This window comes from Spermophilus citellus (genome assembly GCF_964194105.1).
Source record: "Spermophilus citellus genome assembly, chromosome: 2".
NCBI lineage: Eukaryota > Metazoa > Chordata > Mammalia > Rodentia > Sciuridae > Spermophilus > Spermophilus citellus.
In genome coordinates, this window is record NC_138183.1 from 39,606,980 (window position 1) to 39,625,869 (window position 18,890).

General features: G+C 43.4%; 1 protein-coding gene across 2 annotated transcripts in view; it reads left to right on the forward strand.

Annotated features, from left to right (window-relative positions):
• Positions 1–8,185, forward strand: part of B4GALT1 (beta-1,4-galactosyltransferase 1) — a 51,983-nt gene extending 43,798 nt beyond the window's left edge. Inside the window, exons 3-6 of one of the 2 annotated variants that reach the window (XM_081272377.1) lie at positions 1,800–1,987; positions 4,761–4,883; positions 7,178–7,282; positions 7,503–8,185. In XM_081272377.1, coding sequence (XP_081128503.1) covers positions 1,800–1,987; positions 4,761–4,883; positions 7,178–7,282; positions 7,503–7,635 — 549 coding nt within the window. In that variant the 3' untranslated portion in view covers positions 7,636–8,185. The remainder of the gene's footprint in view (positions 1–1,799; positions 1,988–4,760; positions 4,884–7,177; positions 7,283–7,502) is intronic. The other variant, XM_081272378.1, reaches the window with a different exon arrangement.
• The last annotated feature ends 10,705 nt before the right edge of the window (positions 8,186–18,890 follow it).

The following is an 18,890-nucleotide window of genomic DNA, read 5'->3' on the forward strand; positions in this document are numbered from 1 at the left end:
TGTGGGAATACCTCCTGTTCACTTGTTAAAAAAAGTGGTCAGGGGAGCTTCATATTCAAAAAAGTAAGCCTGGTTGAGGGGGGCGGGGGCAAGGGTGTTTATAGAGAACTGTCAAGATAATTGATATGCCATGAATTTAGGAACACTTACTTGATATGACATTCTTCTAGTGAATATTGGCAGTATGTTTTATAACAATAATTTCAATAACTCCATAGTTTTCATATGCAATTTCTAAAACATGAACTTCTTTTTGCCCCATAACCTACACGGAATTAGCTGGGCCCTAAATTCCAAATTGACTCTTACCTGGTCAGGCAGTGTGCCTTGGGCGCAGCTTTCTCCTTTCACCACGCATGGTTGGAAAGCTTTGTCAGGAGCTGAAGAAAGGCGTTCTTATGTGTAACATGTTTTCTTAGTTCATTTACTATTCTCTTGGCTGCTTTTTCTGAGTTTCCGTCTTTCTCTAAGTTTGTTTCTGAGTTACCTGCCTGATGCTGAACAGCAGTGGGGCATGAGTGCACTCTGTACACACACAGGCAGCCTGTGGAGTACCCGTTTCCAAGTACTCTTTCCCATGTGTGGAGAGATTTTACACGTTGCACTTTTGAGATTATGTAATGACTTCAAGTCCTTGTGGGACATTTTCTTCCCAAAGGAGAGGACCCTTATTTGTTGATCCCAAAAGATATGGGAAAAAGTAGTGAGTGAGTATTCCAAAGTATTAGGCCTTTGTTTCCTCATGGTGGTATTGTGAGGTCAGAATGACAGCACGTGTATTGGAAGACTTTGTGAACTGCTAAGTATGAGGGATGTGGCTGCAGTGTTGAGACTGTCCCTACTAATCTGAGGCCATAGGAATTGGTACAAGGAGGACCACCCCCTCTTTGCTTGGATCTTCTCTGAAAGGGTTGCCATTTGCCATTGTATGTTGAAATCCATTCATCCATCCATCCATCCATCTATCATTCATTCATTCATGTAGCCAACCAACAACTATTGATTGAGCTCTTATTATATGACAGTGGGACACTGAATAAAGAACATAAGATCCTACCCTTCTTTGAACTTACATTCCAGTGAGGGATACTGAAAATAAACAAGTCAATAAAATATGAATTACTCGTGTATCACTTGGTGCTCTGGACCCCAGTGACCTTCTCTCTCATACCTTCTGATTCTGTCATGGTGTATATCAGACCGCTTCCTATCCTACACTATGAGCACTGTGAGGGCAGAGGTTGAGTTAGGTTCACCATGTTTCTCAGATATTTACTTTAGTGACTGGTGGACACATGAAAGGCACATGATTGGTAATCAAACCATAGTCAAAGAGGGTAGAAATGAAAAATTCCAACTGTCACCAGTTTCCTGTTTATCTTTCTTGGAGTTAACCTATTTGTGGTATGTATGTATGTATGCAAAAAATATATAAATGATACATCTGTTTAAATGCCTTTTTTATCTTTTGTTTTAGAGCTTCCTTATTTTTTTTTAACAGCTCTATTCCTTCATATGTTTGCACCATAACTTACTTAACCAGTTCCCTAGGGATGTTTGCAGTCTTTTGCGTTGCACACTGTGTATTTTTCAGCTATTTGCATACATGCAAGTCTTTTTGCATGGCAAACTCTACAAGTGGGATTGCTGAATGACAGGGTTGGCATTCAGGGTGGATTTCTGAAGTAAAGGCAGAAAAAAAATGTGGTCCAAGAGTTGACTAATGACACCGGTCCCTGTGAATGTTTTGCTCACAGGTCTTATGGTCTCTGATATCAGTTTCTTTGTTTCTGCACCAGGCTGGAGATACCATGTTCAATCGCGCAAAGCTCCTCAATATTGGTTTTCAAGAAGCCCTGAAGGACTATGACTACAACTGCTTTGTGTTTAGTGATGTAGACCTCATTCCGATGGATGACCACAATGCCTACAGGTGTTTCCCACAGCCACGGCACATTTCAGTTGCAATGGACAAGTTTGGATTTAGGTAAGAGATGTTCGCCAGAGTGTGCAGTAAACTCTTACATGTTGACTAAGAAATACAGTTTCTCTAGGCTCTGAAGGAGTACGCTGTCTCTGAGAAATGACAGCTTTTTAGGCATAGAGTCAGTTATCATTTGAGAAGGAAAAAGCAATCCAGAAATGCCTATAATCTCTGTGTATGCAGATGAGAACAGTTTATTATTTATTTAATTTGTTAATTTTTTAAATTGTAGATGGACAAATACCTTTATTTTATTGATTTATTTTTTATGTGGTGCAAGGATCAAACCCAGTGCTTCACACATGTGAGACAAGCACTCTACCACTGAGCCACAATCCCAGCCCCAAGAACAGTTTTTTCAAAAAATATTTTTAGTTTAGTTTTTTAAATATTTTAGTAGATGTTCACAATACCTTTATTTTGTTTATTTAGGTTTTTATGTGGTGCTGGGGATGGAACCCAGTGCCTTATGCATGCTAGGCAAGTGCCCTACCACTGAGCCACAACCCCAACCCACCCCCACCCCCACCTGCAAACCCCTCAGAAGAGTTTTTAATGTTTGGGATAACTCTTACCTTTAGGCCCCAAATAGTTGCTAGGTTTTCTTGATTTTTGCTCTTCCCTGCCCCCACACAGTTTGGAAAGCAAATTGAAATAATCCCCTCATCACCACCACTGAATTTTTGAGGTTGGATGCCTCAGCAGAATTTCTTGGCACTTTAAGAAGGAACACGATTCTGTTTCCCAACAGAGCACATGCTTCTGCTTAAGCATGGAGCCCAAACTTTTCCACCAAAATGCCTCTACTGATGAGGCCAGTGATACCTGTCCCCAGGGGCAAGGGTATAATCCAAAGCATTTTGACATGCGAAATGTGACCTTGTAGTCCATTGTTCTATTTTAAAAGTAAATAAATATGCCTTTTATCACTTAATTTATTCATATTTGTATTAATATAAAATTCTTTTAAATCACCCATAAGTTGACTAACATAACCGGTCCCTTCTTTGCTTTAAGTAGACTTGATGCCCCAGGAAGGTATGCTCCAGGGTACCCTGAATGTTAGATACCCCTATTTTAGGCCAAATAACCAGTGGAAACTGGGCTGTGCAGGCAGCAAGTCCTTTGTGTAGATACAACTACTTTCTGTCAGATTCATTTTGTTCTCATCCTTTTTCCTACCCTTCCTGGCTTGGGGCCATTAAGGCTGGGGGTATATATAGGTCTGCCCCAGATCAAAGCTATTCAGGTGCTAAATATGCTGAAGGAAAGTAAATGGAATATCATTTTCTGACTCTGCTATAATCACTTCGGGTCCTCCCTCTGTCCCTCCCTTTCTGTGTATTTTCCTCTCTTTGAAATACACAGATTCATCCCCTGACCCATCTTGTTCTTCCAGAATGGGGCCCAAGTGATCACCCAGTTCTTTTCCATAGCACCATGTTGGTTTACAGAGAACCAGTCAGGTTTGGGGGATGGAGCAGGTAGGTAAGAGAAATCAGCAAAGGCAGCAAAACCAAAGCTTATCAACTCAATGTATACTTCCACTGAGGTAACTAAGAATCCATTTTTGTAAAAACAGTGATTATCAAAACACCCTATTGGTCTGGACACCTCTGCTGTTGGACAGTAGTGTAAGGTATGCCAAAAGGTAGATGGATGACTTGGCCTCTAAGTGATGACACCTAATTACAAATAAATTACCTTCAACTTATTAAGAATATTTGCTTGTGGATATTTGTGGTCAGAATTCCTGAATGTATTTGACAATCGTAGTTATATCTTGAATTCACACTGTTCTATATGGTTTGGGTGACTTCCCTTCAAAGTCTGAGCTGGAGTTTTTCTTAATTTATGTGATGGCTTTTAGTCTCTTTGGAGTCTAGAAAGAGTCTAAGATTGGGAGCACAGACTGAACCATTTGGTAGACCCACAGGAAGGCCTTTGTATGGCCTTTGAGTCATGTCCTGATTCTTGATCTTTCTCATCAGTGTTTATTCTGTGTCCTTTGGGAGTCCACTGTTCATAACCATTGAAATATTGAAATACAAAAAGGTAAGGAAGGATGAGAGCCCCGATGCCCTACTACTTGGAAATATAAAAGTAGATTTGTTGTTATGCATTTTGCTAAGTTGGGATAAAGTAGAAATTTCAAAGAAAATTTTATTTGAGCAAATTTCCAGAAAAGGCGCCTCAGCTGTTAGGATTAGTGTTTAAGCAGTATGCCTTTAAAAGAGTGAACACTAGATTGGTAGATAGGAGCAGGTGGGAAGGAGCGCATGATAGAGTAGGCATAGGAAGACTTCAAAGCAATCTCAGATTCAGGACCTTCTGAATAAGGACTTCTTGTAAGAGCAGGACACATAGAAAGCAGATTCCTGAGCCATAGTGGAAGAATTAGGCTTATGCCCACTCTTGTCACTGACTGGTTTCTAGATAACCACAGAAACAGCACTATTATTAGAAAAAGGAAGATTTTGTGTTTTGATACCTGTGTCTCAGGATAATGTGAGCCCTGATGTAAAATCAAAACAGGACAGAGGGGTTGGGGTTGTAGCTCAGTGGTAGAGCACTTGCCTAGCATGTGTGAGACCCTGGGTTCAATCCCCAGAACTGGAAAAAAAAAAAAAAAAAGAAGAAGAAGAAGAAAACCCTCACAAATCTCCTGTCAAAAAATAAAAAGTAACTTTTAAAAGTATTAATTGAGCAAGCTTTCTTTCAGAAATGTCAAGGCTTACTAACCACATGGGTCCTCTGGTTTTTTTTTTCCTCCCAGCCTACCTTATGTTCAGTATTTTGGAGGTGTCTCTGCTCTAAGTAAACAACAGTTTTTGACCATCAATGGATTTCCTAATAATTACTGGGGCTGGGGAGGAGAAGATGATGACATCTTTAACAGGTAATAGTCACACCTTAGATCTCTTTCTCTCCTGTGAATCTTCACTTCCGGTATTTGAACCAATGCTTGGTTTTTCTTCAAGGATTGACCCTCAGGTGGACTGTAGTCCCCAGTCAGCCTAGATGCTTAGATTTATGTTACTATAGATCCTATAGGTACTTATAGATCCTATAGCTACTTATCAGGATCTTTAGGAAAAAATGAGCCAAGATTTTTGGATTAGCCTTGGAAAATGTAAAATGAAAAACAGCATGTCATTGTGGTCTTCTTTCAATGGGAAACAATTTTCCTTGGGAAGAATCCTGACTTTCCTCACAGAATCTTTGCTGCTGCATCTTTATTTGGAATACTATTACCATAGAGAAGATAAAAATAATCCAGTGAACTAATAGACCTTTATCTTGTGGTTATTATTGCAAGTAAAAAACCATCTATCAGAGGCATTTAAAATTACACTCTGGGGGCTGGGGATGTGGCTCAAGCGTTAGCGCGCTCGCCTGGCATGCGTGCGGCCCGGGTTTGATCCTCAGCACCACATACCAACAAAGATGTTGTATCCGCCGAGAACTAAAAAATAAATATTAAAAAAAAAAAATTCTCTCACTCTCTCTCCTCTCTCACTCTCTCTTTAAAAAAAAAAAAAAAAAAAAATTACACTCTGCTCAATCCTCCCTGATAAAGAGCCTTCAGTCTTGCCTATCAGCTCCTTCTGGGAGCCAGTCTGAACTTGTCACTGAGTTTGATATTAGAATATACCAAGGGGCTGGGGTTGTGGCTCAGGGGTAGAGCGCTCGCCTTGCATGTGCAAGACCCTGGGTTCAATCCTCAGCACCACATAAAAAAATAAACAAGTGAAATAAAGGTGTTGTGTCCAACTACAACTTAAAAAAAAAAAAAAAAAAAGAATATACTGAGGTACAGCTAGCTTTCTTGAATTGGAATACATTTATTTAATTTCACAGATGGTGTCTGTCAAAGCAACACCCCAATCATTCAAGGTTTCCATTGTGTGAAAACTTGACATCTACCCAAGTTTTCACACAATAGCCTTGCCGAGAACTCCAGTTTTAGAGTTTGAAGACTGGCTCCTAAGCATGCGCATATTGAGCATCTATTGCACAGCACTGAGCATCTATTGTCACTGAGTTTGATATTAGAATATACCTGCAGGCCTAGGGAAGCAGACACCAAAGACCTGCACACAGGGTCCAGACAAAAACAAACCTGCTTCCACAGAGCCACACCTGGGCAGTCACTCTGGACTGCTATGGTAGTATACTGGGCTGACAGGACACCACAGCTTAAAGGTCAGGATGGTTGGGGGCAGAGAGAACATCAAATACTGCTACTCTAAGCTGGTAGGTCTAGAAGGATCTCAGTGTGTGAAGCAGCTAAATTACAGACCTTCTTGCTATGTCCCTAGGATCCACACTTAGAAGAAAGCAGGGCTAGAAAGCTGTTGGTCATCCAGGATCAGCCAGTCCTGACTCTAACTTTGGTACTGTACTGTTAAGGCTTCGGTTTTTGGTCCTCATTCTTTTCCCCTGGACCAATTCAAGATTCTTCCACCCTGTTCTGGTTGCCTCTAGTCATGTTCTCTGCTCTCCTATTCTTTTAAATTATGCACCAGAGAGTTTTCACCACAGTCAAAACCATTTGGGGAATGCTGCACATTGTAACATTTAGGCAGTGGTACTGTTCCTTGGTATGCTCTGAGGCCTCCATGATTTAGCCTTTGCGCTTTTTTTTTTTTTTCAGTCTCACCACCTGTCACTTCCTAACCCTTACTCTTTCCAGTAGTCTCTGGAAGCTTTTCTTGTTCACTGAGGGCAAATCTTAGGTTTATACTTGCTCTCAGCTCTGTGCCTTGCCAGTGCTGTCCTGGCTGCCCAAACGGCTCTGGCCGACACACACCTCTTCATCCTCACAACTTGGCTCTGCTGCCTCACTTGGTTATTTCTTCCTCTGTACCCCTTAACCCTACATTCCCCTTCTCACTTCTGGCCTCAGGTTCTGAGTATCCACACTGAAGTTCTGTGAGGGCAGACACCCTCAATGTTGGTTTATGCTAGGCAGTCCCACACACTGCAGAACCAGTTGTGAAAGAACAAGGAGTAGGATTGAATTTAAACTAGTGTCTTGCTGGACTGGGTCTTGTCGTGATGCTGGGGTTTGGGCTGAGTGAGAATAGCAAGCAGAGCTGACAGATGGGGCAACAGTCTCACAGCTGGGACTATCAGACCCAACCCTTATGGCACCTCTGTCTTAATGACTTGTCCCTTTGCTCTTTGCAGATTAGTTTTTAGAGGCATGTCTATATCTCGCCCAAATGCTGTGATCGGGAGGTGTCGCATGATCCGCCACTCGAGAGACAAGAAAAATGAACCCAACCCTCAGAGGTGCGTTCTGTATTCATTTTGTATTCTGTCTTCTCCCCACTTTAGGATGGGACAGGCTGCAGGACTTATGCTCTGGAGAGGGTTGTATGCCTGCAGGGAAATAGAGACATTCAGTCTGGGCAGGGTCAAGTGGGAGAGAGGGTATAGAGGAAAAGTACAGATGAAAATAGTTTTTTCTTAAGATTTCTGTTTTGATACCTTCTCCTTTTTTTCCTTGTAGGTTTGACCGAATTGCACACACAAGGGATACAATGCGCTTTGATGGTTTGAACTCACTTACCTACCATGTGTTGGATGTACAGAGATACCCATTGTATACCAAAATCACAGTGGACATCGGTACACCAAGCTAGCATCTTGGTACAAATTAAGGACGTGAAAATGGCCAGAGACCTCTGCTGTTTCTCGGCCAGTCTGCTGGGCTGGTCCCTCTCATTTGTACAATCTGAGTGATAGGTCCCCTCACTCATCATTCAGATGCCTTTCCAGATGACCAGGACAAGTGGAATATTTTGCCCCCAACTTGGCTCGGCATATGACTTCTTAGCTGTACAAGGTGTTTGTCAGTGTAGACTGTCAGCATTTGGGTGCTTCTTGACATTTTCACAGTGACACCCCAAAGAGTCAGAACTGTGCACAGTTCAGAATTTGTAGACTGTGGGGCTTGTTCCCACTGATAAAATGGCTAAATTGTGAAATGGGTAAGAATTTTTGCTTTAAATTGTGGTGAATTTCATGTACTTCATGAAAAATTAGAAACTGCTGATGAAATTGGATTGGTATATTTTTGAACAATGTTTTAACAGAAAACAAAATTTCAACCAGTTTCATGTTATCCACCCATTTATTTTCAGTGGTATGCAACTATTACAATCTCTGTGTGTGTGTGTGTGTGTGTGTGTGTGTGTGCGCGCGCGCGCGCGCACGCGTGTGTGTGCCTGCACACGTCTTAGCAAAAGAATTTTTAAACTTGAGCCTTGAACCTTTTGTCCTGCTAATGTGTGAATTCCAAGGTAATTTTAGCCATCAGAGCGAAACCTTGGGTGTTCTCACTTACAGTGGCCTATCTCCAGATTGTCTGGTTTCTGAATGTAAAGATTTTTTTTTAAGCAGCTTGTATTTTAAAGAAAGAAAAAAAATTGAGTTCTAATTATGATCTAGCATGATTTTGTGTTGATCCAAATTTGCATAGCTGTTTAGTGTTAAGTCATGACAATTTATTTTTCTGGGCATGCTATATAAACTTGAATTTCCTATGTATTTTTATTGTGGTATTTTAAATATAGGGAGGAAATTGAGCATTTTGGGGGTGGGATTGGGCGGGATTATATATGCTGTTATGGCCTCAAATGGGCCTCTGATTTAGCTGGCAGGCCAGGTTTTATGAAGAGCAAAATCACCTTCATTCTCTTGCTGAGGGCTACACCTCCCAGTCAGCATTATCCTGCCAGACCTCTAGTGCAAAGACCTGGGAGACAGCCTCTGCCTACCTGACAGAACTCCTTACTCCCCCACCCTCCCCAGGTGGGCTGGGCGGAGGGAACCTCAGCCTCCTGACAGACCCCTCAGGGCCCTAGGCTGTGGGACTGTAAAAAACAGCAGTCAGGTTGTTTACCATCCCTTAGCTCCACCCCAGCTGGAGGGACCTTCTGTTCTGGCAGGGCCGGCCTCCCCAGAGCCTCTGCCACCACACTCCCTGTCCCACCCTGCATTACCGGTTCTCCTCCTCCTTCCCCTGCCTCTCTTACACTTCCCTTCTTTCCTTCCTCTCCCATTTCATTCCTTGCCTCTTGCCTGCTCCCCAAAACTTGCCTGGGGCACTCAGGGTCAAACAGACTATTCATTCTCCACAATGACTGTGCCTTTTAATTAGAAAATTAGAAAGTTCATCTGAACCCACACCTTGTCTCCTCCTGAGAACTCTGGTGCCTGAAGCCTCCTGCCCCCCCTCAGGGTTTTAGCAGGTGCTCCCACCCCCATGAGGTTAATCCTCAGGGGAGTCTTTCAGGAATGCAGGCCTCTGCTGGGGGATGTGTAGTCTCCTGGGTAAGACAGCAAGAGGCACTTCCTACCATAGAGGCCTTTGCCAGGTCCAGCTTGGGCTGAGGTCCTAAGGTTTAGTTGCCAGGGTTGAGCCCTTTGTTAGTGGCAGCCAGGACCTCAAGCACTGCCCTCCTGGATACCTGCCCTGAGTTTGGAGGCTGAGCTATGCTTGGCCCTATCCTACCTGTGCCTTTATCGCTTTTAGCATCTCAGATGCTAACTTGTTTTTTTTTCCCCAGACACCTTTGTATGTGTTAGAACTTACCTTCCTCTGCAGAAGCACCTGGGCTATGCAAAAAGTATTCCTTGTCATTCCCCATGCCTTAATAAGGAAATTATTAAAACTGAGACTGATTGTACTGAGAGTTTTTTTGGGAAATGCAGAGAGGTCTTTTCTGTTTCCAGAACCTGACTCTTCCAAAGTGCCTTAAGAAAAAGGAGACAAATGCTCTGAGTGGCTGCTTCTTTGTTACTTCCTTTACTCTTGAACAAAATTCCACCTCCCCCACCCTTCTTTTCTTCCTGTTACATTTTCATCCATATCAAGTATGTGTTTCATTCTCAGAAACAATGGAAAATTTGCTTCTCTTGTCTCCCCCACACACACACACACACACACACACACACATGCTGATCTTCCAGTGCTCTGAGCCTCATCCCTTCTCCCTCCAGGCTAAAGGCATAACCAAAGGCATAGTTAGGCCTGGATGTTTGCCTTGCATGGTGTCCTTTGTCCTCCCTTGAGACTCCAGGGCTGAGGGTTCTGGAGAATTTCCTTCACCTGGGAGTTACCACCATGAGTTGTCATGCTGTGCCTTTCTTTAAGTCTGTAAATCCTGTGGCTAGTGATCCTGTGTCAAATGGCCTTTAGGGATGATCAGAGGGCAAAAGTGTCACAGGAGGGTAAAGGAAATGCTGTGCTTGCCTTCAGCCTGGGCAGGGTCTCTGTTACCCCTGGGGCTGGGTATGGGCTGTCCTACACAGCCAGGATGACAGTTTTCATGTTCTAAAGACCTGTTGTGCTGTATACTTTGATTTTCCATGTATGCAAATGCTTCTATTTACCACTGGGAGAGGCTGTATCTGATTTTGGTGTCAGAACAAACAACTGTATTTTTGCCTTTGAAATCCAATAATATAACATGAATAAATGACCCTATCTTTGTAATTATGGTGGTTTCTCTTCTGATTTAAGGGGTTTGGGTTCTCCCTGAGCTGGGGCTGCCTACTGGGAGAATCTGAAGAAAGCAGACATATGCCTTGCCTGTGTCTGCCTTGCGCACTGGTATCATGGTTGCAGAGCAGAGTTGGGGTATACACACCTCCCTGGAATCAGAAGTTTTCCCATCTGAGCTTCATTTTCTTATCTGGAAATGGGACTGATAATATTGAGACTTTTTAAAACTTAGAAGATGATATATCTAAACCAATGACTGACACCTACCTCATAGGTACTCACTTTATAGAATCTAGTAGTATCCATTTCAAAACAGAATTTCCCCTAGCAGTTCTCTGGTCACATTCTCCTTTTTTTCAGCAAAGGCCAGGAAAGTTCAGATGTAGATCTCAGAGCCGTTTGCCAAAGTGTTTGTAGGGTAACTTAAATGGTATTATCCAAAATAAGGTTTCTTGTCAGCCCCAGGAAATTTAACCAGAGGTTCTAAAGTCTTAATTATCACCCTAGCAGTTGAGATAGTAGTGTCCCAGTTGCCTCCTTCTTGATGGCCCTGGGCCAGAAGACAAAAGTATGTAGGACCGGTGGCCCCTGTTGTCAGGCTGAGGGAGCTGCAGGCTCTGCTGGATGAAACTGTGACTGAGTGTCAGGTAGGAAACAGGAGGGTGATTCCTGTGGCCATCCCAGGGCCACCTGGCTGTCTCTATTCATCTATGTAATTACTGGAGGGATCCCTGCCTGCTTGCCTCAACCCTGAGCAGAAATGGTCAAGGTTCAGATCTGACTGTCCAACAGATGCCTCTGGTCCTTTGATTGTAGTATTGTCTTATAAAATTTTGTCTTATAAATTTTTTTTTAGTATTGACTTATAAATTTTTTTTTCCTTTTCATCTCATACTCCACTGCTCTCTACACTTCACTTTTGACACGAGATTGTGGGAATTTCTCCCTTTCAGCAAGCAGTTAATTCAGTGGACACCAGCTGGGTATCCTACAGGATAACTTACTGTGACACAATGTACCTACAGTTAGATTCCATAGTGAATCTGATAGGCAGCCACATACTACCATTTTAGATGCCAATAGCCAGTAATAGGTTGTGGCCTGTGCTTCTGACTAGCCACCTACAGATTGGGGTTCCCATAGTCATAGGAGTCCTTCCTTGAATTCAATTAATTTGCTTGGATGGCTCCCAGAACCCAGTGAAACATTTATGTTTATTGGTTTATTATAAAGTTTATTACAAGGGATACCAACGAACAGCCAGATGAAGAAATGCATTTGGCAGGCCCTGTGGGAAGGAAAGGGCCTTCTGTGCCTTCTCCAGGTGCACCACCCTCAGGCCTTTCCCCATGTGGGCTGTCTAGAAGCTTCTCCAAATCCTGTCCTTTTGTGGTTTTGTGAAGGCTTCATCATGTAGGTATAGTTGATTACATTTGGCCATTGGTAATTACCCGAATTTCAGCTCCTCTCTCCTTCCTGGAGAATATGGGAGGAGGGGGCTGAATATTTCAAGCTCTAATCATGGTTTGATCTTTCTGGTGACTAGTCCCCATCAGGAGCCCACCAAGGGTCACCTAACTAGAACAAAAGACACTCCTATCACTCAGGAAGTTGCAAGGGATTGGGAGCTCTGCATCAGGAACCAGGGTCAAAGACCAAATATTAGAACAAAAGATTCTTCTAGCACCCCTGTAGCTCAGGAAATTATAAGGATTTTAGAAACACTGTGCCAGAAAATTAAGTCAAAGTCAAAGAAAAAGTATATGTTTCTTATTAAATTGCAGTGTCACACAGGGTTTGCAACTATAAGATCTGGGTTAAAAGACCAGAGGGAAAAGCAATTTCACCCTTCCCTCCTCAAAAACACACACATTCACACAGATGCATGTACACTAACATGTATGACATGCCTGGCATGTGCTTATGAAAAACCAAAAGACTTGGGTTCAAATCCTGCTACTGCCTCTTATTAGTTGTGACTTTGAGTAAATGACTTTGTCTCTTTATCTCTGTTTGTTTATTTATTTTTTTCATTTTATTTTGGTACCAGGGGTTGAACCCAGGGGTGCTTAACCACGGAGCCACATTCCCAGCCCTTTTTTTTATATTTTATTTAGAGACAGGTTCTTGCTAAGTTGCTGAGGCTGGCTTTGAACTCATGATCCTCCTGCCTCAGCCTCCTGAGCCGCTGGGATTACAGGTGTGCACCACCATGCCCAGCTTCAGTTTCTTGATCTGTATAATAGGTGTAATAGCTATTTCCTTATGATTGTTATGAAGATTAAGTTAATTAATGCTTATAAATTACTTAGAATATGCCTGGCTCATAATAAGCATTATAAGTCTTAATAAATCCCTGTTCAAGTTTTTTAAAGGCATGTAGGCACACGTGTTGACATGTACATGAATTGCTATGTACATATTACACAGATACACAGTCACATGCTCAAATGCTGGAGAGCTTCCTTTTTCCTCTTCTAGGGTGCATGTCTGGAACTTTGCTACTTGGTGGTTGGGTGGGTGAACATCAGAGTAAGTGACTGCTCCTCTTCTGGAGACACCCAGGACCTCACCATTGGTGTTTTCTTTACACCTTCCCTACTCCACCTTAGTGAAGATATTTGGAATGACCCCTCTCAGGGTGAGAGGGGGCTTGAGCATCCCTGGTGGATTCCAAGGGGCCAGGAAGGGAAATAAGAGGAAGGGCACCAAGGACAGGCTCCTTGGCCTGCCCATGTCTTCAAGAAATGCTGTCTCTAGTCTCCCTCTTCACACGGGGCCCAGAACCAAGTCTGAATCAGGCAGAGCCTATTAACCAAGAGGGTTGATTTGGTGGACCCCAGATCCCCTATATACCACCTCTTCCATATAAGAATGTGACCAGGGTGCCAGTTATTGACCTAAAGGTGTCTTCTGGAGGCAGGACTGTGGTGCCCAGGAAGGGGGGTGTCTGTGAGGTGTAAGAGTGGAGCCTCTGCAAGGAGAGTTTGCTGTTCTTCACCAAGGCAAGCCATGCGTGGGGAGGGCAGGGAGAAGGCTAAGAAATGAGAAAATTATTGTATTCTTGTTTCCAATTTCTACCACATATCCAGGCTCCCCTCCTCTTCGTTCCTCCAGAAGGCGAGAGCTCAGACATTTCCAGAGGCTAGTTTCTTTTTAGAACTGGAACTTCTTATCCTGTCAGAAAGGAAATGAGGTTTGTCTGACTGAGCTGGTCATGCCAGACAAGCCTCATTTCCTTCATTGGCAGAGTCCCGGGGCAGGGGATGTGGCTGCTGCCTCCATCTGAACTTCAGAACCTGGACCCAGGATGTGAGGCAGAGGAAGCTGTGGGGCACAGTTGTTACGAGATGATAGGGTAAATAGACTGAAAATCAGAGGGAGGTGACACTACAAGGATATCCGCACTTTGTAAAGATGCATGCCAGGGTCACCACGGTGGGGACAGGGCATTAGAATGTCAGAGTGTATTTGTAGAGAGTGAATGCCACAGGCCACCAGGCAGGGAGCCAGGAAGAAACCCCACCTGGGGAGCCAGGAAGAAACCATAACCATATGAACAATGGTCCTCTGGCTCTCTCTGCTGTCCTGCTTTCTGAGCAAGTCCGTTTCCCTTTCTGGGTCTCTGCTCTTTCATTTTATGACTTGCTCTGATCTTGGGTTTTTCTCTTGTCCCTTGAGGCTAACCTTTTCTGGGATCCTAAAGGAAATATCTCTGAGACTTCATTTGTAAAAACAGTAGTACCATCCCTGCTGGCTCCTTCCCTCCCTCCCAGGGTCTCCTTGGGCATCAAGGATGAACTATTAAAGTTCCACCTGGTGAGGGAGGGAAGGCTGGAATGTTATTGCTGATGCCATTGCCCTCTTCTACTCAATGCCCCTCTGTCCCCTCAGTAGACTCTTCCTGCCCATGCTGACTGCTGCCCATCAGGAGCATCTCTCTCTTTCTCTGGCAGTACTGGGATTGAACCCAGATATGCTCTATCACTGAGCACCCCCAGTTTTTTATGTTTTATTTTGAGCCACGGTCTCATTAAGTTGCCCAGGCTGGGCTTGAACTTGTGATCCTCCTGCCTCTGCCTCCTCAGTAACTGAGATTATAGTGTCTGGCTTCTTCCTTAGGTTTTCAAAACTCAACCTTGGAAAAAAAAACTCAACCTTGGGCCTGGGAGGTGGCTCAGTGATATAGTGCTTGCCTAGCATGTGCAAAACCTTGGGTTTTGCAACAACTGCAACACAATAACAGCAAAAACCCCTCAGGCTTGCTGATCATCCCCTACCAAGCTCAGCAGGCAGCAGAATACTCAGGGCACCTGAGGGAAAAGTACAGGGATAAAGGTGGGGTACCTGAGCCTTTGCTCAGCTCCTGGGAAGAGGTAGGATTAAGAGTGAAACTACCTCCATATTCAGATTCCTTTCAGCTGGCCCCTCTGCCTGTGACGAAAGGGTCTCATACTTTTTGACCTTAAGAAGTTTCCCAGTGGAAATCCAAACAAAACAAAAAAAAAACAAACAAACAACAACAAAAAAAAAAAACCAAGAATTTGCACCTATCAGGATGGCTATTATTAACAAATCAAAATAAAATTTAGCGGGGCTGGGGATATGGCTTAAGCGGTAGCACACTCGCCTGGCATGCATGTGCCCTGGGTTCGATCCTCAGCACCACCTACAAATAAAGATGTTGTAAAAAAAATAAATATTAAAAAAATAAATAAATAAAATTTAGCGAGGATATGCAGACATTGAATTCCTTGTGTATTACTGGTGGAAATGTAAAATGGCGTGCCCCTGTGGAAAATGGTAGGCAATTCCTCAAAAAATTAAACAGAATTACCATATGATCCAGCAATTCTTTTCTGAGCATATACCCAAAAGAAACAAAAGCAGGGACTTGAACAGATATTTGTTCACAGTAGCATTATTGACAACAGCCAAAAGAAAATAACTCAAGTGTCCATAGATGAATGAGTGGATACAATGTGCTATGTACATAAAATGGGATATTATTTAACTTTAAAAGTAGAAGGAAAATTCAACATACACTACAATGTGGATGAACTCTGAAAACATTATGCTAAGTGAAATTAAGCACAAAAGGACAAATATTGTATGATTCCACTTACATGAGTTATGTAGAATAGTACAATAAAGATGTTGTAAAAAAAATAAATATTAAAAAAATAAATAAATAAAATTTGATTCCACTTACATGAGTTATGTAGAATAGTAGATTTCATGGAGACAGAATGTAGAATGGTGGTTGCCATAAGGAGAGGAGAATGGGAAGTTAGTGTTAGATGAATACACAACTTTAGTTGAGGAAGATGAAAAAAAGGTTCTGGAGGCGAACAGTGGTGATGGTAGCACAACAATATGAATGCCACAGAATGATAGGTCTTAAAATGGTTACAGAGATAAATTTTGTTACATATACTTTATCATAATTTTTAAAATAAAAAAAAAAAAGAAGGCTCCCTGAGGTCAAGGCCTCACCTCATCTGTTTTAATGTGGAGGTGACAGGGTATGGTGGTTAGTCCCAGAATCCACGGGGAGTTTTGAGAGAGGAGTGGGCTGGCCACATGCCACCTGAGGACTGGCAAATCATAGGGACTCAGCTTGGTTGCTGAATCCAGCTTGTCACTCTGCCCCAAAGGATTTAGCTTTTCAATCGGTACTTTTTCCCAAGACAAACATTGTTCTTCTCTAGGGAAGCTAAGCTATGGCAAAGCTATGACATAGGTACAATGATTCCTTAGCATGTGAGGCTTGGGTGGAAAAGGTGAAGCCTGGGCTCAGGAAGTACCTTAGGATCAGAGAGCAATATGGAATTTATTCCCAGAATGCCCACTAGGCTTTCATTTATTGTTGGCAGAAACTAGAAATTGGGCTGCATTCTTTTTTTAAATATTTATTTTTTTTAGTTATAGTTGGATACAATACCCTATTTTATTTATTCATTTTTATGTGGTGCTGAGGATAAAACCCAGAGCCTCGCACGTGCTAGGTGAAAGATCTACCACTGAGCCACAACCCTGCCTGGGATGCATTCTATTGAAAGGAAGAAATGACAAGCTGGGGCTAGATTATACTTGAGGATAAAAATGGAGAGAATCAGCTATACAGGTTCTGTCTAGATTAAGACTGGGTCCCCTGGTGTTATGAATGGAACCCTGAGTTCTGTGTCAGATCCTAGAATCTGGAGGTTGAGTGGGACACTCAAGAGAGATGGACTCATGATTTGGTGTTGGCAAGAGTGCTGCCAGCCTTTCTGGGAGTGGAATGTAGAGAACTAAATCTTAAAAGTGGATTTACCCACTAACCCCACAATTCAGCTTTTAGGAATCCAGTCCAAGAAAACAACCTACTCCCTGTTTGAATAAGCATGGGCAGCCACATTTACCCTAGTAACCCCTATAGCCATGGAAAATGAGAATCACCAGCAATAGGGGGCTGTGCTAAGTAAAATGATGTACTTCCAAACAAGTACTATGCAACCATTGAGAAAGAAGTGGATCTATATTTATTGATTGGAAAGAGGTCCAAGGAGAAAAATCAAACTACAGAATGGTATTTCCATACATGGAAGGGAAATGGATGAATAATTTAGTGCAGAAATTACTCCATAATTGTGGGAGCAGATGCATGAGAAAAGTTGGGGATGATTTTCCCTTCTCTGCACAGCCTGAGGCCAGGCTCTTGCTCTAGGTACCCCTATAAAGGGGTAACAACTTTTAACGTTTCTGGAACTGCCTGAGAACTAAGACTTTTTGTTCAGAGTGTTAGCCCCATTGAGACAATAAGCTGAGGCTCGGGTTGTAGCTCAGTGGTAGAGCACTAAGATGTTCAAGGACCTGGGTTCTATCCCCAGCACTGCAAAAAAAAAAAAAAAAAAAGAAGAAAGAAAGAAAAAGTACTCAGAGAGAGAAAACAAGCTGCATTGAACCCCTGGAGGGCTTATTTCCTGTAGGTTTCCCCAGACTTGGAAGGGAGATGGGGACTTCCTCCCCTGGGGACTAGTGGTAGACTGAGCCCTCTTCACATGTGGCAGGATGAGGCCTGGCTGTGGGGATATCCAAGAAAGGTGAACACAGACTGGGGGGCTTTTAGTAGTTCTCTCAGATTTAGGAAAAGTTCTGAAATTTCTTGCCACTCTTTCCTGAAGGCAACAGACTTCTCATGCCTATTACACTTGTATTTAAAAAAAAAAAAATTAAAGAAGAAGAAGATCACCACCACTACCAACAACAAGGAAGTGAGTGCTGTGACCTGGCTCTGGCCTAAAGTGCCTGATGAGGGCTCAGGAGTCGAGCAGAAGTGAGGGGATTCTCTACCAGTGGAACTCTGGTCCTAGGATCTAGGAACCTCAGATTCTGCCTAGGGAGGCCCTGACATCTGGATTTTGACACAGACTTGAGCCTGACTTTATCCAAGACTCATTTCCGGGCCAGATGGGAATTCTGGACAGTTGGCGTGTGCTTCTGGACTGGGTCCTTGCCTGGGAAGTGTGTGCCAGGCTGTGACCAGAAAGAGCGTAAGCCTCTATACTTGAGTTCTATCTTGTGGAATGCCAAGGGCTCTGTGCCCAGCCCTGCCCCACCCTGCTCAGTTCCATGGAGCCAGGCCAGCTGGAGCTTTCTGTACTAAAAGCCTTAGATAGAGTGAGTCACCAGAGATTATCCAGTCAGGACCATTGGGCCATTAGAGGGGCCCTTAGAATGCTCCCTGACCGTGAAAGTGTACTATTGCTGTGGTTGCAGTGTCTTTGGTCTCCCCTGATGACAAAAAGGACAGGGAAAGGCTAGCTTTAAGGCTCCAGCCCTGCAGGTCTCAGCTTCACCAAAGGCAAACAGACAGGAGTGAGCAGGGGAGAGTGGGAATGGGTAGACTCTGAACTGCTGTGCAATATTAGTCCTTCTCCTGGTTCACCCCTTATGAGCACACTCAGAAATTACCACCTGCTCTGGGTTACAATAATTCCCATCACTGGAAACTTAGGCTCAGGGAGGTCACATGACTTGCCAGAGTGTCTGACCCCAACCTTCTGAGTCCCAGCCCAGGACTCTGGCCACTGGACCAGCTTCTCATCCAGCCTCACTAGTTCTTTCCACGACACAGTACGAGAGCTGAAGGCTGGAGGCTGGGGGGTACATTGCCCCCGGTCTCAGAGTGGCCTTTGCAGTGTTGCTGAGATAAGTGTTAGATCCAGGACTAGACCCAAGAGCTTCTCTCCAGTGAGACTTTGTATGTTTTGTTTTTCTTTGCCTTTACAGTTTTAGAGGACTTAGGAACCTGGAAGGCTTGGCAGCCACAGCTTCCTGTGCTGGGGCACCAGTGTTGCTTTTGCTTGTGAGACATATAGGAATGGTTAACGCTGAAATTATCTG